Source organism: Vitis vinifera, chromosome 19, assembly GCF_030704535.1.
Source record: "Vitis vinifera cultivar Pinot Noir 40024 chromosome 19, ASM3070453v1".
NCBI lineage: Eukaryota > Viridiplantae > Streptophyta > Magnoliopsida > Vitales > Vitaceae > Vitis > Vitis vinifera.
In genome coordinates, this window is record NC_081823.1 from 2,440,371 (window position 1) to 2,466,700 (window position 26,330).

The window sequence follows — 26,330 nt, forward strand, 5'->3', positions numbered from 1 at the left end:
TCTCAATTCTTATTGATCTCAAACAATAAGCTTGCAGCTGATAACATTCGTCTTTAAAATAGCACGCTACAAGAGTAAAATGGGAAAATGCTCGTAAAATAGATGGGTTCAATGTGAAAAAAATCTAACTCTAGGCATTATACCAGCAAAATTCTGGTGAGATGATACTTATTAATAAATACAATTAGGGTTATTAATATTACATTTTTACCATAATAAAAGCAACCTGCTAATCATACAGCAATGCTGCAGCTGCTACGAAACAAAAAATGTAAGGGGAAAAAATAGTAATGTCAGGATCAGAAGGGTGAAAAAATACATGTTGCTTATAATGTTATGTACATTGAATCAAAAACAAATGCATAAACAGAAAACACACTATAAAGGGAAGGTGTAACAAATCCTTTTCCGGCATCATCTTTAAGCTGGGCTCAGATCCCTTGAAACTTGGCCTTGCCATCTGCATAACACATGCTTATCCATTTCATGAGCAAGGCATATTTGATATTTAAAGTGCTTCAAATCTGAAATTGTTCTACTGCCTAATAGATCTTTATCGCCTAATAGCTTTAATGAAGAGATCGTAGAATTTTATGGGTAAGAACATTATGAAACTCTCTAGCTATTGGTTTATCTTGAAATTTTTGTGACACATTATGGCCAATGTTTGTTCTATGAAGTTAGGTTTTCTTTGTGTCTATAAATCAAAATGAGGTATGATTGGAAAAGGAATCGATCCACAAACCTTGAGAGGAGGAACCTTGCAAGTGGGCTTAGATTGGGATTCGAGTTAAGTTCCTTGTTCTGTTGTCTTTTCCTGTTATCGGCTTCTGCATTTGCATTTTCTGCTTCTTCAGGAGCTGTCTTGCCCTTGGTGAAGACGCGAGTTGCCAGCTCCTGAAGGTCTTTCAATGAAGATTCCTTTGAACTGCACAGATTTTTTTCTACTTCCGTTATTTAAACTAAACATCAGATGCATTTCTCATGTACTAGATTGAAAAGAACCAAAAAAAAAAAAGTGAGATTATGAAAGGACTTGTGAACCTAGCCAAGTGTTGAAGTAACTTGCTGACAAGAACTTCACAGGACCCAGGCTTTGTGCGCTCCATATTTATGAGTGCATTTGCCACTGCATGACCAATTGCCCCTTTTGAATCATCAAGGCCGGCCTACATTATATACATTGACAACCATGAGAAGTGAAGCATTGTGGGTTGAAGCCATGCTTGACCAAAGGTCACTTCATGAACATGCTAAAAATGTATGCACTGGTATTCATGCTATGGAAGCATACTGCATCTGAGCATCAAACTAAAGGATGGATTCTTATGCACCATATAACTTGGCATGTACTCACCTCTTTTAATGAAGGAATGAACAATATTGATAATGCCTTAGATGATGACAATACAGCAGCTCTTGCACTTTCATCATCATCACTTGATTGGCGCGACCTTGCAAACGCTTTTGGTGCATCATAGTACTCACGAGAATGTCTGGAGGAGTGTTGCCTTTTAGAAATGGTAACATTTAAACCCTGCTTTTTTTTTCTTTTTTTCTTTTTTTCCTGCGGGGAAAAGGGAGGGGAAAAAAACCCAGAAAATAAAAACATACCAACTGTAAAATTTACCTGGAAGAGTCAGAGCTGCTTGTAATTTGCTCTGTTTTTCTTTTTTCCTGCTCATCTTTGTTGACCTTGCCCAATACAGACCTCTCACGAGCATTTCCTTTCCTCAAGCCTCCTTGCATAGCAGCCTTTGCCTGAATAACATACCAGCCGAAACAGAACATCTTAGAACAAGTAAGCCAATTGACATAATTAGGATTAGGGAATTATTCAAGGGCAGGAACAATTTCAAAAATTTGGAATAAATCAGGAAATAAAAAAACAAGACTGGAATCTAGTGGTAAACACAAAAAAAAATAAACAAAATTATCAGAATCATACTAGGAGAACAATTAAGGATGGAATTGAGTGGGGCAAAGGCCATGATCTATTGGGAGAAAAATTAAAATCTCATGAAATGTAATACTGGATTTAATAAGAAAAAATTATCATGTCACAAAGAATCAAGGAAGATCCGTCACATCATATGAACAATTTAAAGTTATTAAATTATATTGAGTTAATCGAGTTAATTGGATCTGATGAAAAAAATCAATGTCTAACCTCAGCAAGGTTTATTGCACTATCTTCAGGTGGGGCAGTTGATGTCCTTTCTTGGATTCCCAATCTAGACTTTGGCGTTCGAGGAGAATCAGAATCATCATGATGACTACGAATAACAACAGTGCCACTGGTAGAAGCATCCTCAAGAGAAGCATATGTATTGCTAGACTACATGGCATGTAAAAATGCAATCAAGTCAAGGGCTAGCACCGCACAAAAGATATAGAAACTTCATTTACTAAGTATTATATTTTTATCATATGAACAACACAGTCACATACCAGACTACTTTGATCACTAAAAGGAATAGATGACTGATATCCTCTTGGAGATCGTACAACAACAGTTCCTGATCCACTCACAGACAATTCGTCCTGTAAATCAAGCACTTCAAACTTCAGAAATAGATACAAGCACATGAAGTCCATATATGCCACTGTCTTTAAAAGTTCAAAAAAATATCTCTTGATAAAAACATATCCTTGATTTAGCTTGAGACAACTAAATTTTGAGTTAGGCTGTTTAACCATAGTTTCATCTAGCTCTTTCAAATTTTGATGAATATGAACTAATGAACTTAGAACTTGTCAAATTTGCCCAGTCAGAAGCAGATAAATAAAAAAAATATATGGTGTAAAATTTTCCATTTTTTCAAATTTAAGTTAAACAATTGAGTTAACTCTATTGTGCCTACTGAGATAAGTAATGATCATCTAAAACCCAACTTCATTGAAGCATATCAGGGCACAAAAATGTAATGCATGGATCTGACTGATTTTTGACAGTGTAAAGATCAAGGTAAGAACTACTTTGACTCATGCTTAAAGCATATTACCTTTTCCTAATTGTACATATAAGATTATCTGAAGTTCCCACTTCATAACGACATAGTCCTCATTCCCACTTTTTTCATTAGATCAATATAGCAACCATTTCCTGGTCTACTAGAACAGAAGGGAAGAGAAATTTAAGTCCATTGCTCTTCGTCTTTAATTAGTTTTTACAAATTCAAATCCACAGCTACTTTTGGAGGTAGCAACTGGGATGTAGGTTACAATTCCTGCAAGAAACCATGTGTATGAGAGAGAGAGAGAGTCTTACATCTTCATGGGAATTGTCTTGTTCATCGTAGTAAGCATCCCTAGCCTCTTTTCCAAGAAAAATTTCTGATGATTCATAACGTCCACTTCCAGATGCAGACAATAGATGGTTGTTACTGTCTGCAGTTTTTCTTGAGGGAGCCTGATATGAAACCTCTGGTTTCCTTTCTCTAGCCTGAGGTGGTCTTATGACACTTCGAACGGTTCCTGTACTCTGTGAGCCACTAAGGCTGAAATCCCATCCAGCATTTCTCAGGGTTTTTCCCTGACTACTGTATATTTGACCTAATTAGTCAAAAACCAACTATGAAATGAGTAAAGCATTAGTTCAGATAAACCCACCTGGCTCGAACAGTTTCTTCACCCCTTGAATCTCTTGTCACCTTCACAGTGTCAGATCCTTCCCCAATACCTTTAGGACCATTCCTGGGGGTTTCTGCATCGTCCTTTATTTGGTATTTTGGGCGCTCTCTATCAAGATGGTAAAAGCAGGATGTCATCATCACACTAATCCACGTAGACACTCCTATTTTAGCATTTTTCTGTAGTGGCACTCTTATTGTATCCCCTTTCCTAAAGTGATAAATACACTAACAGATCTGGATGCCATACAGTGCTCTATGAACTAATCCTGCATCATGGTTCAGTGTGTCTTATATTCCCTTTAGACACCTTATATATGTGAACGCAGGCCTACTTCAAGATCCTTCTTACACAAATGCTCACCAAAAAAAAGAAGTATACCAGAAGTTTCTAAAATAAATTATAAATAGAACTGAACAGGTAGTAGCATCGTAGTGCACCTTATTCTCTCCAAAAGCCTTGGACTTTTCCTTGCATTCCTAATAAAGCGGTGCTTTAGAAGTTCCTTGGCACTTGGCCTCTGAAATTAAAGAGACAAAGAAGTACAGCATAAGTAGATTTACAGTGCATAATGATGATTAAGCTAATAATGGAGTATCATGTCGCCACCCTAAAGAGGCAGGAACAAGAAATCACTAGGTTTCCAGTGAGAGAAAGCATATGTTTCAAGATACAAGGCATGTACATCAGGAAATCCAAAAAGATTAAAAATTAAGAAAACAAAACAAATAGAGAAAAAAATGAACAGACAGCAATCCGTTCTCAAGCATCTCATATAATATATTTTGATACTAATACAGACACTAGGTGGTTAAAGAAAGCATGTATTAACTTTTAATCCCTTCAAATATGCATTAGCACATTTCTTAATTATATATATAGCTTCAAATGATTATTCAAAACTGTGGATGTATCATATAGTATCAAATAACATGCCAATTTAAACAAATTATAAAACTTACATGACAAATCTAAGAAGCAAACTTCACTTCCCATCCTCAGTGTGAGAGGTGCACATTTCAAAATACAAGACATTTCAAGGCTTTAGCCATGATCACTCACTCAGTATATGAGTTGCAAGACATGAAGCATGTTTTTAAAGAGTCTTACAATATAGAGTCAACTCTTAGGAATCAAATATCAAAGACATGGCACAATGATGCGCCTCAGTCATTAAGAGAAGAATCCTTATATCACAGGTGGCAGGCCTGAACTAATTCTATTAGTACTTCACTTGGAAAGAAACAAGAGAAGAGAACAAAAGAGAAAAGAAAAAAGAAGTTAAAAAAATTTACTCAGGTTCTGCAATTTGGTTTGTCCACATCGAAGAAAAGAAAAGAAATAGGATGATAAGAGAAATAAATCCCTACAAATCCACAAAAAATGAGATGATTCAGAGAACTTACAAAGAAAGTTGAGTGCAACATTTTTTTATAAAGTTAAAAGTGAGCTTTAAAAAGGGCTTGGATGGAGCCCAGCTACTCTTCTATTCCTTTTTCTCCACTTATTCTACATAAACAACCTGAAGAAAATGTTCAACATTTTTTTATTAAGTTAAAAGTGCACTTTAAAAAGAGTTTGGATGGGGCCCACCCACTCTTCTATCACTTTTTCTCCACCTATTCTACATAAACAACCTGAAGAAAATGTTTCTTGTCCTTTATGTTCTCCTCTAATTCATTCTCTTGTCTCCTTTTTTAAGTGATAATCCAAATGGAGTATGAGTATAGATCCACCATTCTATGACAAATTTCATTGCTTCAATTTTATTTTTTTAACTATAGGAGGGAAAATAATAGCACAGAACAAGTCATATAAAGGGTTAATCCAAAAATACAAATTCTCAATGTGTGTGTATGAAACATCGTGGATCCATGTTGATTTAGTAGGTACATGTATTAATTGAGTTAATTTTGTTCTCATGGAGGTCAATTCAAAAGGCAATTGGGTATTATATCTATGGTGAGTAATCACAAATGTTCACTTTATATATTCCTCCACATAGAAATATTCAAGAGTCCATACTTCAGAATGATGCATAATCTCCATGATAAAACAAAGACATTCTATTCTAGACTAGTAGACAGACAGATAAAAGTCAAACCAAACAATATCTTAAAAATGATATTGTCAGAAGTAGGGATGTCTATACAGTCAATCAGTTTCTTATCCACACACCAGAATATTTAAAATAACAAGAAAATCAAACAGAAGTGAGCTATTTGGAGGGTAGAAGTACTTACCTCAGCAGGAACCTTCTTTAAACACAATGAAACAAATTCCTTCATGGGGCGAGAAAAATGCTCATCCAGCTGCACAACAAACACAAAGTATCTATCCTTTAGAACTATGGAGAATAATTTTCCATCTGGTAAATGACTCTCATTATTCAAGATCAATTGACAAGAAAATTAGTAAGTATGACATCAAGGAATGATTGGCAAACCTGAGGCGGATTTTCTCGAGGTATTATAAAAAGCACTCTCATTGGATGGAGATCTGCAAGTGGAGGCTCCCCTTTTGCCATCTCAATTGCAGTTATTCCCAGAGACCAAATATCCGCCTGCATCATTGTTCATGGCCCAATAATATCAGAAGTGGGAGGAAGCACCAAATGGACAAAACATGGCAAAAAAGGAGAAACACAAATACTGACCACCTCACAACTGCCCAACAAAACCAAGCCAAACACAACCCCAAAACAAAAATACATATATCTTATATTTATATATCTTTTTTATTAGAAAAAAGAGATTGTGAAGGAAAACATGAGAAGGATAAAGAATCCTCCCCTCAATTACAAAAAATCTGATCAAAATATGATTGAACTCCCCACAATTATATATATATATATAGACAAGCGTGCACACACACACACACAGAGGGAGAGAGAGAGAGCATCTGTATAGATACCTTCTCATTATATCCTTCTGAATTCTGAATTACCTCTGGAGCCATCCAGAATGGTGTTCCTACAAATGTCTGTCATTGTTAAACACATTAGTGTAAAAATATATATCATGAAATGAAGTAAGAGGCATTCGATCCATTCAACTTTTAGACATGTTCATTGGTTCCTAGCCACAAACGGCGATGCAATAGGAGTGATGTGAGTTGTTGGGGCTAATGGCATAAAGCTGCAGAATGGTGTAGCCATAAGTGTCACAATATCCATCAGCAAAGAAACAAGAAAGTTGATTTGCCATCTAGTGGCAGCTGGGAAATTTTTCATTACAAAAATTTTACAACAGTATAAGCTTTGTGCTGATGAAAAATTAGAAATTAAAATGTCGTAATCTCAACTAATTAGAAAAGTGACATATTTCTTACAACTATAAATATATATGTGTACTTCTAAATGCTATAATAATATATATATATATGGTTTTTATAAAAAAATTATATACTTCTAGATATCATATTGATTTATGAGAACAAGATATAATCATAGAACCAATTGTTTATGGGATTGGTGGCTGCTAGGGTCCAAAGGGACAAGCAAATTTACATATACTGTTCAATGTAGAACCTGTTACAAGATACACAACAATCTGCAGAAGACTCTTACAGAAATGGGATATAATTATAGAACAAGAATAGGATATAATTTTGTAGGTAGAAGACGCAAGAAGGCTTGCAGAGCCGCTCCATTATGTATTTTCTGGACCATCTGGAAGGAAAGAAACTGAAGATGTTTTGGAAGTGAGGAGATGTCAGATCAAAGATCATAAGTGATTTCTTAAACAGTCTGTCTCTGTGGGTTAAGGTGTATATAAGTGCAGGCACTATGCTTTTGGTTGATTTTATAGATTGGTTGGCTTTTTGTTGATGGAAGGAGTATTTTTTTGTTTTCCCTCTTTTTTGTTTTGCTTTTTGGTGCTCATTGTATATGTCTTGTGTATTCTTGTGCATTAATTGCACTCTTTAATACATTCTCTTATTTATAAAAAATAAAATTATAGAACAAATCTTTCAAGAGATGATGGTTGTGCCAATGTATATATATAAAGAGAGAGAGAGACCAAGTGAAGGAACTCGACACAAGTAAACAAACAGGTTTATCACTGGGTGTACTTAAGCTATATTGTAACCAAATAAAGCAAAGAAAGGCAGAAAGCATAGTCAATAAACCATCTCCACATATTTGATAAAAAATTAACCCTTAGAAATTGGAAAAAATAGTACCTTCCTCCTTGAGATTGTCCTTGTTAATTGCGCAGAAACGCCAAAATCTGCAACCTGTTACAAGGTCAGAAACATAAAATTCAGAAACCAGAAAGAAGAGCACGCATGCTCATCCATATTATGTATAGCATTCTTCCAATGAGTTAGATTTGGTGCAAAGGATTATTTGAGCATCAAGGATTACCTTAACATCGCCATTCTCAGTCAACAAAATGTTTGCCGCTGCAAATTTATAATATCAATGTTGTCATTCCACCAAAATAGTTTACAAGAAGAAAGAAAAGCTCTAATTAGAGAAATTATTAAAAACAGCAAATCAAAAGACACTATTTCAAGCAAAGATACTTGAGTTAACAAAGGGTCCATTTGATGACAATACCTTTGATATCTCTGTGAATTTTTCCTTCATTATGGAGATACTCAATTGCATGGAGTAGATCACGTAAAATGCAAGCTATAGACATTTCATCCAGTGGTTGACCAGATTGGATCTGCAAAATAAAATTTTCTATTAAGGCAAATGATTTACCTGGGATTGTGCCAAAAAAGTGTAAATGTCATCACAACATGTTTTTTCAACAGAAACAAAGATTTCATTGCATCATGAATTAAAAAAGTATGGGAAGGATGAGTCATCCTTCAAAGCAGAATGAAAAAGGGAGAAAAGAGTCCCCAAAAACAGCCAAACAAGAGACCAAAATTTCTCAACTAGCAGTCCTATGCCCAGCCAAAGAATCCGCCAACTGGTTGGCCAAACATGGAAACCCCACAAAGGAAATCCCCAGCATTGAAGAAAAATATGAAATCCTATGCAACAAGAAGTCCAACTTTCCAGGACCTCTCTTCCTCTGACAAATGCAAGCAATAATTATTGCTGAATCACCCTTCACACTGATATGCTGAAACCCAAAGTGTAAGCCTAAGTCAAACCTGCCAAGTTCCTACAAAGCTAGCACCAAGTAGGCATTGGGAAAACCTCTAACCACTCCACTCTTATGATCTCGAAATACTCCATCAATTCCTATCTGTCCAGGATTGCTCACAGAACATCTGACAAAGTTGAGATTCAAACAGCTCAAAAGAGGAGGTGGGAGAACCAGTTCAAAATGCACTAATGTGGCCTTCTCTCAGAACAAGCAGCTCTCTAATCCAGGATTATTGCATTTAAGCAGGAGCCTGAGAGTCCTGGAGCTACTAATACCCAGAGGGAAGAGAGAGAGTACACCACATTCTAAACTGTCTCCAACAAACTCCATCTATCCTTGAAGATCACAGCATCTCTCTCCAACCAAATCACCCACAGGAAAGCAAGCCTAGCCATGCAGTAAAGTGTTCTATGCCTCCCATTTTCTTCAAACCCACAAAAAGCAAAGCCATCATATCTGCTACCTCTCTAGGAGGTCCCCCATGCCAAACCAGCAGCTCTGAAAAGTCTACCCCATAACGACTGGATAGCAAAGAAAAGAGGTGATCTACTGATTCACTACTATTCAAATACATCACTCACCACTCAGGTCTAAGGGCTTTATGAGGCCTTTGTTGTAAGAGATCATAAGTCTTTGACCCTTTTATTAGCCATAAGCCAAGCGAGGCTCTCATCTTAGATGAAGTGTTGAATTTCCATATGAATTAACTAGGAGAAAAGTGACTGGTTTCCCTAGATTTGGCCAAACCAAAAGGTAAGTATGGGTGGACAAACACCAATAGAGGTCAAGGACCAAAATTCTGATATCCGGAACAAAGGTGATGGATATATAGTTTTTTTTTTTTTTAAAATAACTGAGGAACCTTTTATGGTTGAGCCCTTAGGACTCTCTATGAGGACCTAAACCTCATGGTGCTGACTACCCTGCAACAACCTGCATCGGATACATTCAAGGTATCATCAGTGGCAAGATTTGAACCCAAGAGCATGTGCCACTTACTGGACCACGCTTCCCAGTGTTCGCCTTAACCAACTAGACTACCATATGCCACTAAAGGTGATAGATATATAGATAACAGAGAATGCAACAACATCGAAAGACCTTCACCTTCTTGGTTGGTCAAATTTCATTGAAAATCAAGATTCCATCACATGGAAGGAGAAGAATGGTCTAAAACAATAGAGATGGTGGAATCCCTAGACCTGATAAGCGGATAGAGGTTGGGAAATTGGAAGTGCAGGAGTTGATGTTTCCACGAAATATCTTCCTCAAACGACTATAATAACCTTATACCAAAGAGCATCACTTTCCATAGGAAAACTCCACAACCTCTTACCTAAGAGGGCTTTATCATTCAAGGAACTCCTACCAATACTTAGTCTCCTCCAACTTTGGGCCTGTAGACATTATTCCTGCCTATCAAACTCTCTCCTTTCCTGATCACAACAACCGAAACTCCACTGAATCCTCTTAATTCTAGAAACAATATTAATTGAAATCTTGAAGACTAAAAGGAAATAAGAAGGAAATGACCTAAATTTGATTGACCAAGAGTGCTTTTACCTGCAACAGACAGGTAGGCCTTCTTCTACCCATCTAATCTCTTAAAGATGCTTCCTAAGATTAGATCCCAAAACATAGGAGCTATTGAATTTCCACGAAAATGAAGACTCAGATCAGAGAGAGTCCAATCAGTAATACTGCAACCTAAATCTATGGCTAATTTATTGAGACAATAGAGGTTGATATTAATTATAGATAAAGTGTTTTTACTTAAATTTACCTTAAGCCTGGGCACCTTGCAAAGGCTAATAGAATAAGTCTCCTAATATGAATATCCTCTTATCATATCTATCAGCACCATCCATGAATTGTAGATGTCTCTCCCTTTCTTTTCATGGCAAAAAAGCAATATACCAAAGTACACAGGATGAATCCAACAGGCACCAAAAGGCAATGCCACAAAAAAGAGAACACAAAAAACAACTCTCTTAGCATGATCCCAACCAATCTATAGGCATTAAACCTTCTTTTATGTACAACCTAACCCATTTTATTTTATAGGTAAGAGCAATTGTATTAAAAGCGCCTAAAGCATACACGATGTATACAAGGCCCAAAAAAAAAGAGTGATACACAAAAAACAACGCCCTCGCCTCACTTATAGCTTAACCAATCAATAAAGACAAATAAAGCCAACGTGCTAGACCCTAAATGCACTATGACCCACTCCAAAAACATGTACATAAAGGAGTGTAATATGGCATGGTCCACCAGCATCATTTCCAAAGACCCACCCCATAACCTTCCCTTAAGGCTCTTAGGAACCTCCAGCATGCTAAAGGGTTGTTACTAAGGAAAGAACATTTCAGCTTTTGATCAGACTGCTCCTCATTTTTTTACATCCATTGGAGATGTCACACTCTAACATGCCATCAACCCACTTGAAAATATTCAAGCAAGCCCCTATCCTACAACCTACATATCAAAAAGAAAGGGAGAAACTGGGTCAATCTCCTCATATAATTTCCTTTGAGGCCTTAATCCATCCTTTTGCACACCCATTGACTAGCACAAAAAAGTTGCATTCCAAAATCCAAGATCTCCAACTAGAGTGAAGACTACTTCTAAGTAAGATGAAATTCATCTCAATCTACATGATCATGGGCTTCATCGAAGTTACTTTTGAAACCATTCCTCCAAATCTGAAATTTTCAAACACCAAAATAGTTTTCTATTAATACTACATCCAATAGTTGTCGTTTCCAAAAAAGCTCCGTGCAAAGATGCAATCATTTCTTGTAACAAAGCCAAGAGACGCTTAGGGAGCACCTTAGCCATGATCTTGTACAGAATAGTGACCAAGCTAATAAGCCTAAAATAATCAACCCTATTGGCAGAAGCGTTGTTAGGAACCATTGCAATGAAGGTTGTGTTGATCCTTGTGTTAAGAACCCTGCTATTATGAAAAACAGAGAAAAGATCCAATAAATTCCTTTCATACTGACCTGACATCCCTGAAAGAAACCTAAGGAAAAACCATCTGGACCCAAAAACAGCCTCTTTTATTTCTTCTTTTATAAAAGGTTGCTCTAATCAGCTAGCCCTTTGCTTGAAAATAGGGAACCAATCTTAACCCCTCAATCCTCCACTGGCCCTTATGGCTTCAATAAAGTTTCCCAAAACAAAAAACAAAAACAAAATAAAAACCAAGGGTCTCTGCTATCTTTAGCCACTCTATTGAAGAATTTAGAGTGACAATCTCCTTCCTTCACCTATTTTATCCTAGATTTTTTTTCTCCAAGACACTTCTTCCTTCAGCAGAATTTTTCCTTGCTACAACTTCCTCTTGGCCCTAAGAGATTTCAGACAAACCTCCTGAACCTTCCAAAGTATCCACTTTCCAGTATCCCTAAGAATAGACTCTTTGTCCCTTTTGTGGCTGCAAAAGTGACTTTATTCCAAAGTTTTGGCTTCTAGAAATTTTTGCACATGCCTAAGGCCTTGCCACCCATCAGCTTGATATACTCTCCACTACTCACAATCTGTATTTTTAAATCTGGGGTAAAGGAGCCACATATTCTCACACCAGAAGAGAATCAAACCACATAAAATAGGATTTGTGTCTACCTTGACTGGGTTAATGGGCAGAAACTGGTCAGGCAGAACTTCTTGGAGACAATAGGGAAAATGGTTTTCAATTTTTTATGAAATGACAAAAATGGCGGCTGGGGAAAAAGGTCTACAAGACGACTAACTGTACCAATTCCATTTCTCCTTTATGTTCCTTCATTTTTCTATGCAATGCCAATGGAAAATTGCAAACTGAACAAGACAATTACAGAAAAATAGAAAGAGATCATAGGCTAAGCATCTTAATATATGCCACAGACAGTGATATCAAAACACAGACAACATTTAGCCCTCACACAGTTACAGAAAGGGAGTGCAAGAAATGTAATTGGAACATTATATCTGTTATAAGCCGCCGAAAACCATGAAAACATGCAAAATAATAAGAGAAATCGTGTCTGAATTCATAATAATAAAAGAAACATATGAAAAATGTAGGAAATGAAACAAGGAATGCAACAAAAGAAATTTTTAACGGAAAAGTCAGGACTGCCGTTTTAAGTCTCAAAACCAAGTTGTTCCGTTGCTTCTACAATTAGTTGGTATCATCTTGTTCACTAGCATCGTATTCTAGAACAAAATGCCTTTCTTGGTGAAATATCACCCCTTACTAATCATCCCCAACTCCCCATGTGAGCAAGAATTAATCATATCTAAATTCTGATATTTGAGCATTCTCTATCTTTATCAACCACTGCCTTTCTCCATTGATGCCCCCTTTCAAACTCATAATTTCACTAACAAATGAACTTTTTTTACTGTCTAATGCTTCCCACAGAAGTAAAGGCCACATTTCTCCACAATTTCTGGTTTCAGAGCGTTATTAACCTCATTCTTTATGAGGATTTTGCTTCTGCTTCCAGTCAATAGCCATTATGTTTTATTATTAATCCATGTGTAATAATCTTTCCTCCTGGACTCACAAGCCAAGACCACATCTGCTTGTTGGTGGGAAGGATTGGAGGAATACTTGGCCTATAAACTAATGAATTAGGTTTTTCAAAAAAAAGAAAAAAAAAAAAAAGCAAACATAAATTGGAAGACATGGATAAACCTTAAAAGAACACGGTTCCTAGATGGCAAACTGAAATCTTAAATTAGTTTTTGAGATTTGAAGCTTTTATACACCAGGACAAGTGCAAAAGAGCATTGATACTTGGTAACTAAGATCGTATTTAGTTATTCTGCAAAATTTTTTGTTTTACAAAATGGGAAAGAAGTTGTCTTCATTTTGTTTCTACATTTTAGGCAACGGAAATACGATTGGTGGTTATGCTCATCCACTATTGAAAAGGAAGAAAAAACTCAGACACTAAAAAAAAAAAAATCAAATTTAGACTTTTGGAAAATAGAGTTGTAAGAAATGATGATGGGAATAAGGTAGCAGTGCCACTAGTGGTGTAAGGGTGGTAGTGGAGGAGGTGCTAACGGCAGTTGAGGCGGTTGGCAGTGGTGGAGGTGGTGGTAGTCCTAGGCTCAGTGATGGCAGCGATGGAGCATGACGGTGACAATGGCATCAGCAGAGTGCAGCAGTAGCGCTGCTGGAAGCAGCAGTAGCGCTGCTGGAAGCAGCAGTAGCGCTGCTGGAAACAGCAGTATGAGGAAATTTTCGGCAGAGGCGATGAAGCAGCAGCAGTGACGGTGGTGGTGCTGAAAGTGGTAGCAGCAGCAGCAGTGTATTGGTGGAGGTGATGGCAGCAATGGCAAAGGCAGAGTGGTGTTGCTGCTGGCTGTGATGATGGTGCAGTAGTTGTAATGTCAAATATGGCATAAAGAATTACGAAACTTGGTTTTGGAACTGCTTTAAATAATGAAAACAAAAAGTCGTTCACTCAACATGTTTTTTGTTGGCTTATTTACCATTTCCATGTCCTCAAGAAACAGACAAGAGAAAGCAAACAAATGGGTTCTTAGTATCTGAATTTAAAAAGTGGCATAATTTTATTGATCCTAATTCTTTCTTTTTTGTTTCCTTTTTTTCATGGAAAAATTGCAGTAAAAATGAGTCAAAGCAAATATAAAAAGCACAAATAATGCAAACAAATAATAAACATATAAAAAAAACCAAAAAAAAAAAAAAAAAAACTCTAAATGGGGAAAAAATTTTGAAGAGATATTATGATATGCAAATAGCTTCGAGGAGTAGAGCCTTGGAGATAAGAGGCTTAATGACAAACACACCATTTAAAACTGGTATATCAGTGACACTGTCTATGAAGGATTTTCTTAAGCAAAACTTCTGCCTCCCAGCTTACTGGATTCCTCCACGGAAATCTTAATCCATTTAGCAGGTAATAAGCATTTAAACGAACCAAATGATGATTCTTTTACCAAAGTATTAGAAATATTTTATCACATGAAGAAATCTGATAGAAGGCTTATATAACATTGTTAGCACAAGGGGAATAAATGAGAAATGTTTTATTCCTCCTTAATACTGATCCATGAAATGAAATGGTTATGAGGTTCATGCATTTAATATGTAGAAGAAAGTCAAGAAAAGTAACCCACTAGGTCAGCAACAGAACCGCCAGCCATGTATTCCATTATTATCCATAGTTTGGTTTGGTGCAGATAAGAACCATAGTACTCGGTAATATATGGAGATCGACATTGTGATAAAACTGAGATTTCCTGGAAGAAAAAGAATTTAGATAAGCAACCTAATCATTTGTGTGGTAGATTCATTTACTGGTAATTGATCAAGACTCTGGAAAATACCTTCTGAATGTCCTCAATTTCATCTTCTCTGTTGAAGAAAAATTCCAAAGCCAGCTTTAGAAGTAAATCATAAAGCAAGGGTGAAGTAAACATTGAATACACACAAGCATGTCAAAAATTCCACTGAAGAGCTTATTTGCAGATAGAAATGTCCAGCAAAACAATCATTCAGGAACCAAGGCTTAGGCATATCTAAAAATCATAAATAGAATGCAGAAAAACATAATTTTTTAAATTCTGAAAATAATGAGAAACTTATTCAAGATAGGAGAAGAATTTGTTTCTTTCTGACTGATTTCAATTTCCAAAATCCCAGGAAGCACAAACTCTTCAGGAAATTTAAATACAAGAAGGAAGGATTAGTTTAAAACACCTTTGCACAATCTTAAAAGCTAACACAGTAAATTTGAGGCCTTTAACAATAATGGTAGGATGTCATTCGACTAATCATGCGGTTATATGTTTCTAAAATTGTACATTAACCATGAAGAAGATACAGCATCAAGAAAGTTGAAACAGAAGGAACTTATTCATGCAGAGCTGCTCAGTGTAGTTTGGGTGATTTCTTCTTCAGTGAAAGATACTCTGTTAAGTTAGCATGGTTCCTTTGTAGGGGAAAAAAGGGAAAAAAGTAGGTAGAGCCACTCCCCTTTGCATTTTTTGGACAAACAAGAAACAGGCTAATCTAAAGATAAAACATTTGTTCCTTTGTAATCTTTCAACATGGGTTAGCATGTACATAAGAGAAGGCTCAATGCCTTTGATTGATTTTGTAAATTGGGTGGGGTCTTGTTCAGAGTAAGGGTGGTATTTTGTGACTTCTCTTTCAAGGCCTTCCTTTAGGTGTCCCTTTTATATCTCCTGTGTACTTTGGGGGTAACTTATTTAGCCATCAAAATAATAATAATAATAATAAGGAACTTATTCATGCATTTAAATGTTGATTTATGTAAATATTTGGTTACAAGGCACTTAATTTATGTAGTGTTAGCCCAGTACACATTGTGGGCCAATTTCCTAACAATTTAAGCTTTTAGGTTAATTGATAACTTAAAAGGGTATCAAAGCTATGATTAACTAGAAGCCTCAAGTTAGAGTCTCTCCAACAGTTTATTCTCCTATCTATTTAGCTTTAAATCCATAACTGCCGATTTGTCTCTCCACATGAGAGAAGGTATACATTATGGGCTCATTTCTTAACAGGTCAATTGGTAGCTTACTCTATCTGTTCAATCTTAAAATCTCTTCCATGATTGGAGATGGAAACTCCAAAGATCCATTTCATGATAAGGGCATGAGGGTTATCACCCTCTGATTGAACAGTGGATTCATTTTTGCAAGATATGTCCTTACATGTCATTTGGGTGATTCCCTCATTACTTGTCTCCTTTTCATAAAGCATGCAGCTGATACGAGCTTCTAATGATTAACCAAACGTCTAACTCTATGTTGGACCAACCTACATCACTGACCGTCAATTCTTTATCATAAGCACATCGAAGAGAAAAAGCAAAAGGACAGACCCTACCTTCTACCTAAATCATGAATGAGATCTAGAAAGGAACCAACATTACAATCTGGGGAAACTGCAGGCTAAGAAAACAAAGAATTTAAGGTGGATTTTTTCACCAACATTTCCAAATTTTTCTTGCCCTTGAAGCTTCTTCTATTTCACTCTTTCCAAATGGACCAGACTACACACAAAGGAGCAAGCCACTAGAAATGCCCTTCACCTTCCAATAGAACTCCTATTCCTCCCCAGCAACAACTCATTCAAAGACCTGGAAATTGGAAGCACCCAGGAATTCCCAAACAGAGAAAATTACAAAAGTCACAAACTTCCAGCTAAGCTAATCTACAGAGCATGAGGATATGGTTAGCCAATTCCTCATCCTGTTTATAAAGACAACACCAGTTAACAAAAGACCATCCATTTTCATCAGTTCGTATGTTGCAAGGATTTTCACCCATATAGCTTCCTTGGGGACAAAAAGTGATTTTGGAATGGCACCAAAGGAGACCAAATGTCCCTTTTCGGAAAAGGCCCCAACCACCTCAGACCCAAAAAGCCATAGAAAGATTAGCAAGACAAAGTACCATTCCTCATCATTGTACAAAAAAACTTATCACTACATCTACTTGCACAGAGCCGACTGAAGACACTGAAGAAAAGCACACACCACCTCCAACCCTCTATCATGGAAGCTTCATGGAAAGTGAGGCGACCAGTGATGACCAGTCACCAAGAACACCCTCTCCTTCCTAGAGGTCTGCCATCCAAGCATTATTAACTAAATTTCCTATATGTAAAGCAGTAAAGGTTATCATCACAACAAAAACACTTCGAGATAAGTATTTCACTCCCGAAATATCAGTGAAACCAGGGAACATGTTAAGAAGTATCATAGAGATATCAGTGTGTGGCAGGGGATTTCAATGTTGTGAGATTCCCTGTGGAGAGCAGTAGGGGAGGCAGATTATCTGCTTCAATGAGGAGATTTTCGGAGATTATGGAGGATTTAATGTTGAGGGACCTGCCTTTGCAAGGAGGCTCTTTCACCTGGAAGGGAGGATTGAATAACCAATCCCATTCAAGGCTTGATCGGTTTCTGATTTCGAATGAATGGGAGGATCATTTCTCTGGGTCTGTGCAGTATGTCCTTCCTAAGCCGACTTCGGATCATTTTCCAATTCTTCTAGACGGGGGAGGAGTAAGGAGTGGTCCGATGCCGTTCAGGTTTGAGAATATGTGGCTGAAGGAAGAGGGGTTCAAAGAAAAAATGCAGGGGTGGTGGGTGGGGCTCAATTGTAGTGGGTCTGCGAGCTATGTGTTGGTTTCTAAATTGAAAGCTTTGAAGTCTCTGTTGAGAGATTGGAATAAGCTGGAGTTTGGGAAAGTGGAGGTCAATAAGGCTTTGGCTTTGAGTCAGGTGGATTTTTGGGATAAAATGGAGTTATCTCGGACTCTCTCTGTTCAGGAGGTGGACGCAAAGAGAGGAGCTAAAGAGGATTTTAAGAAGTGGGCTTTGATGGAAGAGATATCTTGGAGACAAAAATCAAGGGAAGTCTGGTTGAGTGAGGGGGACAGGAATACTAAGTTCTTCCACAAGATGGCTAACGCTCACAGGAGGGGGAACATGTTATCCCGGGTCAAAATAAATGGTGTTTGGTTAACAAAGGAGAATGAGGTTAAAGAGGGGGTGGTGAATGAGTTTAAAACTATGTTGTCTTCTGCTGGAGGTTGGAGACCCAGCTTAAGGGGTTTGTCTTTTGAGAGATTGGAGGCGGTGGATGCAGCCAGTTTGGAGGAGCCGTTTTCGGAGCAAGAGGTGATGGAGGCGCTTAAAGGTTTTTGTGGGGATAAAGCTCCCGGGCCTGATGGTTTTTCTATGGCTTTTTGGCAATCTTCTTGGGAGTTTGTGAAAGAGGAGGTCTTGGGGTTTTTTAGGGAGTTCCATAACCATGGCAGGTTTGTTAAAAGTCTTAATGCCACCTTTATTGTTTTGATTCCAAAGAAAGGAGGGGCAGAAGATTTAAGGGATTTCAGGCCTATCAGCTTGGTGGGAGGTCTGTATAAGTGGTTGGCTAAAGTTTTAGCTAATAGATTAAAGAGGGTGGTGGGGAAGGTGGTGTCCAAGGCTCAAAATGCCTTCGTACAAGGAAGGCAAATTCTAGATGCTGTTTTGGTGGCTAATGAGGTTTTAGACTCGGTTTTAAAAAACAAGGAAGAGGCTGTGATGTGTAAGCTGGACATTGAGAAAGCATATGACCATGTGGAATGGTCCTTTTTGTTTTCAGTCATGAGGAAGATGGGGTTTGGGGAAAAATGGATTAGATGGATGAAGTGGTGTATCTCCACTGTTAGCTTCTCCGTTTTGGTGAATGGGTCTTCCTCAGGTTTTTTTCAAAGCTCTAGAGGTCTAAGGCAAGGGGATCCTCTCTCTCCGTATCTTTTTGTGTTGGTGATGGAAGCTTTTAGTAGTCTCCTAAGGAAGGCAGTAGCTGGGGGCTTTGTGTCTGCTTGTAAGGCAAGAAGTAGGGGTGGTGAGGGAGTTAATGTGTCACACCTTTTGTTTGCTGATGACACTTTGGTTTTCTGTGGTGCTTCCAAGGTGCAATTGCTGCATTTAAATTGGATTTTAATGTGGTTTGAAGCCATGTCGGGCTTGAGAATTAATCTTGACAAAAGTGAGCTTATTCCGGTGGGTTGTGTGAATAATGTGGAGGAGTTGGCTGCAGCTATTGGTTGTAAGGTTGGAAGCCTCCCAACCTCTTATCTGGGCTTGCCTTTAGGTGCGCAGTATAGGTCGCGGGCTGTTTGGGACGGTGTGGAGGAGAGAATGAGGAAAAAATTGGCTAGATGGAAGAGCCAATATATATCCAAAGGAGGCAGGATTACTTTGATCTGGAGTACTCTAGCTAATATGCCCATTTACTTTATGTCCATGCTCTCTATGCCTAGAAAAGTCAGACTGAGGTTAGAGCGGATTCAGAGGGAGTTCTTATGGGGAGGTGGGGCCCTTGAGAGGAAGATCCATCTTGTTAAGTGGGAGCTGGTTTGCCTTGAGAAGGATAATGGGGGGTTGGGGGTCAAGAGTCTTTCTATCCTCAATAAGGCTCTTTTATGCAAATGGAGTTGGAGATTTGCTATGGAAAGAGAGGCTTTTTGGAACCAAGTGATTAGGGGAAAATATGGGGAGGAGCAAGGGGGATGGAGTTCAAAGGAAGCAAGGGGGGAGACGCATGGTGTGGGTTTGTGGAAAACTCTTAGAAAAGAATGGGAAGTTGTGAAAAGTAGGCTTGTTTTCGTTGTGGGGAATGGGAAAAGGATAAAATTCTGGAAAGACATTTGGTGTGGGGATGAACCCCTTTGTGTTTCTTTTCCTTCTCTATTTGCATTGGCTGTTTCCAAGGATGCTTGGGTTAAGGATGTTTGGAGGTGCAATGAGGGTGGGGGAAGTTGGAGCCCGTTGTTTTCTAGACCGTTTAATGATTGGGAGTTGGAAGAGGTGTGCAGTTTTTTTGTGGCCTTAAATAGGAAGCAAATTCAGCAAGGGGTGGATGATAGGGTGATTTGGAGAGAGACTAAATGTGGGATGTTTTCGGTTAAGTCTCTCTACAAATCATTAGTATCAGGACATCCAATCTCCTTTCCATCGTCGGCTATTTGGAAAGTTACGGTGCAGCCTAAAGTGAGTTTTTTTGGGTGGGTAGCAACATGGGGAAAGGCTCTCACATTGGATCAACTTCAAAGGAGAGGTTGGGCTCTAGCGAACAGATGTTATCTTTGTCAAAAACATGAAGAATCAATTGATCACATTCTTCTTCATTGTGAAAAGGTTAGAACTCTTTGGGTGCTGCTCTACTCAATGTTCGGGGTGCAGTGGGTGCTGCCTGCCACGGTTAAGGAGACGCTTTCGGGGTGGAATGGGTCTTTTGTGGGGAAGAAGAGGAAGGGTGTTTGGAAAGCAAGTCCTTTGTGCCTTTTTTGGACGGTTTGGAAGACAAGGAACAAAGTTGCTTTTGAGGAAAAGGAGTTGTCAATCCAAAGACTCAAGGCTTCTTTTGTTTATTTTCTTTGGTCGGAGACGAAGAGGTCTATAAAAGATGGTCCCTCGACCTTAGTTGATTTTGTTGGGTGGGTGGCTTCCCGTTAAGGGTGTGGATAGGGTGGCTCTTCGTTCCTTGGCAGGCTGCTAGGGAGCGTGGGGTGTTTTTCTTTCTTTTTCTTTTCTCCTTCTTGTACTTTTTTCCACTGCTTCGGTGGTTTTTAATACAATCTCTTTATTTATCAAAAAAAAAAAAAAAAAAAAGTATCATAGAGAGTTTCTAATGAATAAGGGTGTCCTACTGTTGGGCATGTGCCAATAATGGTAGCATTCCTCTATTGCACCTTTTCAAATTCATTTTTTTTTACAAGTAAAAGGGTAATGTATTAAAATAAAGATATACACGATATGTACATATACAAAAACCAATATGGGCAGGAACACATACAAACAACCGCACCCTACGGGGAGGGGAGCCTAACCAATCCACAAAATCTATCAAAATTGTAACTTTTCAAATTCATGAAATCAAACAGGAACAAAAACATTGCACATTTTGTGCCATGGGTGGTCATGCCTTCACAAAAGGGTTTCCTCAATTCCCCTAATGTAGAGTGATTATCATCAAATAAAGAACTTCTAATATACATAACACAGTTTCTATCTCAATAAAGTACAAACAAAAACCCTGAATAAACAAGAAGTTCATAGAAGAGCAAGCATCTAAATCAATGAACAGAGAACAAGATACTAAAAACAGAAGTATCAAACTAGATACTCACGCTTCTTCCAAATCAATTACTTTAATAGCAACATCTTTGTTAAGCTCTTTATCAAACCTGCAAACAAGAAGAGGTATTAGGGGCCACTGGCCTCATGTGCAAGCAGACTTCCCAAAACAGATTCAATAATAAACAACTTAACCAGCTTGATATATTTATTGACTCATTATTTAACAGCCTAAACTTAAACTCAATTGCTAGTTTAATATGGTATCTAAGCTTTGACTCTTGAAGGTTGGGGTTTAAACTTCCCCATCTGTTTATTCTTTCCTCCATTTATTAATCCAAATGTGAGAGGAAGTTGCATGTTAAGCAGGGTATTAACTGTTAACTAATTTAACATACATGAACGGTATTCAATAGACAAGATTTTGGTTGTTTATTCAACCAGCCTGTATTCCTACAGTTGACTGAATTGTCATAGAAGGCAGGAGTTCTAACTCCCACTTCAATTGGTAGGAATTACCAACTACTGCAGCCTACAACTTTTTTTTTCTTTTTTTCTTTTTTATAGGTAAACATTTTTTTCTTTTCCTTTTGTTTTGTTTTCTTCCTTTTTTTTATTTTTCTTTTTTTCTTTTTTGTTATGCCTGTTGAAACCTGAACCTGGAATCTGCCACAACCCCACCCTAACTCTTTACCACTTAAGCTTGGCCTTGTGGGCTGCCATGCCTGCAACTTCAAGGGAGCTGCTAGTCTCATATTAAATTGTTTGAAAAGGATGCATAGCTTTAACCAAAAGAATATTGGTTAAAGACTCAAGCATCTTTTTCATCTTGGAAAAATCATATATTGGATCCAGATAAGAGCTTTTTGGCTTAAAAGTTGCAAAAAGGTAATTTTGCCCCAAAGTACACGTAAAGAGAGGAATTGTTTTTGTTCCTTTTTTTATGAGAATTGTTTTTGTTCCTTTTTGCTGATGCCTTTTGAAAAAAAGTGATTGTTAAAAAATTATGATACACAATATGATATGTTTTTATGAAAAGGATAGTTATCACCAATATGTATCTTATCTTAACAGTATCCTATATTATAAATACAATACATCATACAACAATGCAAGTATCTATGACTAATTTAGCAGTTTCTAAGAAAAAACAAATTTGACAATTTTTTCTTAAAAACTATAATTAAAATATACTTTAATCTAAACAATTGAAGATAAAATTGGAAAGGGAGAGGTAAAGGTCATTGGAATGGACAAGGAAAATGACGGAGAACTTAAATCAGGGGCTACTTGTAAGTTGCTTCTCTTTAAGGAATAAAATGGATTCACCGGAGGGGAAGAGCTTTTCTCATTGAGGATGAATTCACTAAAGAGAGTCTTTATTGCTGAAGAATGATTGCACAGAGATAAAGAGAAAGAGGGTTCAAAAGAGAGAGGAAACCTAAGAGAGAGGCTTGGGAGAGAACAGATGGAATTTGAGAGGTTGTGAGAAAGAGTGGGTTTTAGGAGAGATATGAAATTTGAAGGAGATTTCAAGAGAAAAAAGGTGGTACAGGGCATTGGGATGTTCATGTGGTGTTGTTTCTCCCTCAAATCATTGGCAAGCCAGTTTGACTCAAGGCTCAACTAACTGTCCACGGACCTTGAAGTGCATGCTTACTAATGAAGACAAAAGAAGGGGAAAAAACGGTTTCACTTAGGATTCAGTTATTATAGACTCCTGTGTTAGGCAGTTTTTATTTAACTTAATACTAAGTTTAAGTTTGGATCTTTGAAATACTGATCTGTCCAGTATTTTAATTTCTATGTCATGACAACCACTTTAAGCTTTTTATACAGTGTGCAACACAAACAAATGCAACTCTTGGATCATCTTTAGGTTTTTTTTTTTTCTTTGGATAGGCACTTTTGGATCATCTTTAGTCAAGTCCCATACCCTAAGATTTAATTGAACATCTAGATACAAACCGATGCTTGATACCCATACCTATACCCATGAAACAGAATGTTTTCTATGTTGTGTGTACAATCATTTCCACTTCAAGAAAAGGAGGGATGGTGCTCTAAAAGAGTGAGGGAAGGGTATGAAATGGGCATGTGGAAGGGTATCAGAAGTAGACAAGAGGACTTTAAGAGCAGAATGATTTTCAGAGTGGGAAATGAGAAGAAGGTGAAATTTTGGATGGACAAATAGTATGGTAACAAACCCTTAAGAGAGGCTTTCCTTGTGTTATTCTCAATAGCCATCGTCAAGCATGGGTAGCCGAGGCATGGAAGCAAGAAGGGGATGATGGTTGTTGGAACCCAAGGTTCACAAGACAGATCCATGATGGGGGGCTAGATGGGGTGGAGGCCTTTTGTAGGAGATTGCATGGGCAAACAATTTGTAAAGATATAGAGGATAAGATGGTTTGATTGAACTCAAAATGTGGAAATTTATCAATTAAATCCCCTTATTCATCCTTATCTAATGAAAGATTTGAGGTGTTCCCCACAAGCATAATTTGGAATCCTTAAGCCCTGATGAGGCTGCATTTTTTCGCTTAGGCTTCCAAAATGGGGAAGGATATTGACGTTGGACCGGCTTAAAAGGGAAGGGGGGGGGGATGGAATATTTCAAATAGATGTTATATGTGCAAAGGAGAAGAAGAAACAGTTGATCACATCCTCCTTTATCATTCGAAAGTAGTCATGCTATGAACTAATTTATGTTTTTTTGGGATAGAATGGGTAATGCACTCCTCAATAAGAGATGTCTTTTTAAGCTAGTAAAAATCTTTTGTCAAGAAGAAAAAGAAGAAAGCTTGGAAAGCGACTCCTTTGTGCTTATTTGGGTCCATTTGGAAATATTAAAGAGTATGATATACATTGTGGAAGTTTTTAAGAAAACTAGTTTTCCAACATGGTATCAAAGTCTCATTGGACAAGTGGTCATGTGTTTAACCTCACTAGATAATATTTATTTCCCCGATATATTAAACCTACATGTATGCCTAAAAAAAGCTGATTGCGGTTACCCGTCAGGGTAGTCCAGTGGTAAAGGCAAACACTAGGAAATACGGTCCTAGTAAGTGGCACATGGTCTTGAGTTCGACTCCTGCCACTGATAATACCATGAATTTACCAAATGTTGGTTGTTCCGGAGCGGTCAACACTCCGAGATTTGGGTCCCCATGAAGAGTCCTAAGAGCTTTGCCATGGAAGGTTCCTCGGTTATCAAAAAAAAAAAACTGATTGTGGTTGTTTGCTTATGGACTGGTGTGTTTCTCCACGTGCAGATATGGGGCCACACATAACAAAGGGTGTTAAAGAGCACTAATGAAAAAAAAATGTTAAAGAGCATAATACACATTACAGACCCAAATCCTATAAGCTTAAACTTTTAGGAAAATTGGTTGTCTAACAAAAAGAAAGAAAGAAATAGGAGAACTTTTGATAATTCTGAAAAAGCGGATCAAGCAATCAAACAATCCTTTTTGGTACAACTTTTTGAAGTGGATTAGAGTGTACATGGTGGATAGCTCCTTGTCCATGTTGGACTTTATTAATTGGTTGAGTTCTAAGTAAGGAGGGAGAATTGTTATTTGTTTATCTCTTAGCCTTGGTCAACCTTTTGGCACCTTTTTGTACACACCATATATACCTTTGCACACCCTATTGTTTGGTGCTTTTAATATGTTTCATCTTTGCCTATAAAAAAAATAAAAAAACACTGCAAATAGTCTTAATCCTACACATAAAATGCGTATCAAACATGCATTCTTTTGATCATTTTCACTACAAATGATGTGCTAGTGTTCGTATTAACAATCTCAAAAGTTTTATGTAGATTTTCTCATGTTTTGTAGTCTTTCTCTCGTTGCTTTATAGAATATTCCACAAATCGATTTTTGTTGATATTGCCATATATTTGTATGGTCAATGTGTTTGAATGTATTGACATTCTTATTCTTCCTCAGAATTATGATTTGGTCTTCTTTTACTATTCTAATGAAACTTGGAATAATCTTGACTATTAAATAGATTGCAATTCAGATTGTGTGTTAGCAAGCGAGTAATGCAAACCCTAAATACTTTAAAACTCGCCTTAAAGTGAGATGCAATTCAGAGCAAAGAAAAATAAATATTGCACCAATAAAAACCAATACTGACCCTTTATAGACGTCACCAAATGAACCTCTTCCGATCAACTCCAATGAACTAAACCTAGACCCAGTCGCATCCATTATTGCCGCAGCTTCAGCCATGTTTGCACACAAATCCTTGCTCTCCACAGCCACTCAGTCCGAATGCCAGAGAAACCACATTCCTCAAAACCAAAACCCAATTCCAATTTGAAATGGAAATCAAGTGCTCATGAAATGGGGCTAAGAATTCCCGGATTGGCTTCAAATCCCATATCTGAAACACCATTTCCAACACTTTAGCCATTCAATAGAGGAATGTTTCCACATAATTAGACACAAAAAACACACAACAAAACCAACCAACCACACTATGGGATCTAAAAATCGAAAAAAAAAATCAAAATAAAAGGCAAAAATTCACATCCCAATGCAAGCAGCTCCTGAATCAGACAAACCCATACTGAGGCCTAATATAGTTCCAAGATTTGTTAGGTGGAAGTAGGATTCGCCAAAATGACAGCCCAACCAAATGGGGTTCCGGAACGCCAAGGATTCCATTGGATGACAACCAAATGAAAGCGAAATCACAACGCAATAGGTGGCTTCAAAAATGAGGTTTGTGAACACAATTTTTCTAGGGTTTTTAATGGTTTAGTGATGCTCTTCTGATGGAGAGATTGAGATTTGGGACTCACCTGTTAATAGGTTTGTAGTCGTTGATGAGAAGAAGCCATGGATCCTTCTCTCTGGATTTTCTCTCTCTAGATTTCTCGGAGGCTTCAAGACAGAGATTGAAGTTTCCTCATTTTTTTTTAGTTTTTTTTCTC

The 26,330-nt window shown here is 37.5% G+C and overlaps 1 protein-coding gene across 3 annotated transcripts; it reads right to left on the reverse strand.

Annotated features, from left to right (window-relative positions):
• Positions 1–114: 114 nt before the first annotated feature.
• On the reverse strand, positions 115–26,330 carry LOC100258981 (uncharacterized). 3 transcript variants are annotated; one of them, XM_059735342.1, is made up of 21 exons: positions 26,199–26,330; positions 25,529–25,777; positions 21,430–21,486; positions 15,099–15,126; positions 14,889–15,011; positions 8,198–8,309; positions 8,003–8,040; positions 7,819–7,872; positions 6,547–6,615; positions 6,080–6,196; positions 5,877–5,945; positions 4,074–4,153; positions 3,613–3,741; positions 3,272–3,539; positions 2,452–2,544; positions 2,171–2,338; positions 1,631–1,761; positions 1,358–1,496; positions 1,045–1,169; positions 746–928; positions 115–460 (listed from the first exon to the last, which is right to left on the reverse strand). In XM_059735342.1, exons 2-21 carry the CDS (start codon positions 25,621–25,623, stop codon positions 421–423), a joined length of 2,118 nt encoding a protein of 705 aa, XP_059591325.1. In that variant the 5' UTR covers positions 25,624–25,777; positions 26,199–26,330; the 3' UTR covers positions 115–420. The 3 variants fall into 3 exon arrangements, with proteins under 3 accessions (XP_059591325.1, XP_002285125.1, XP_059591326.1); XM_002285089.5 differs by having other exon boundaries at positions 3,272–3,542; XM_059735343.1 differs by lacking the exons at positions 25,529–25,777; positions 26,199–26,330 and having other exon boundaries at positions 3,272–3,542; positions 15,099–15,152.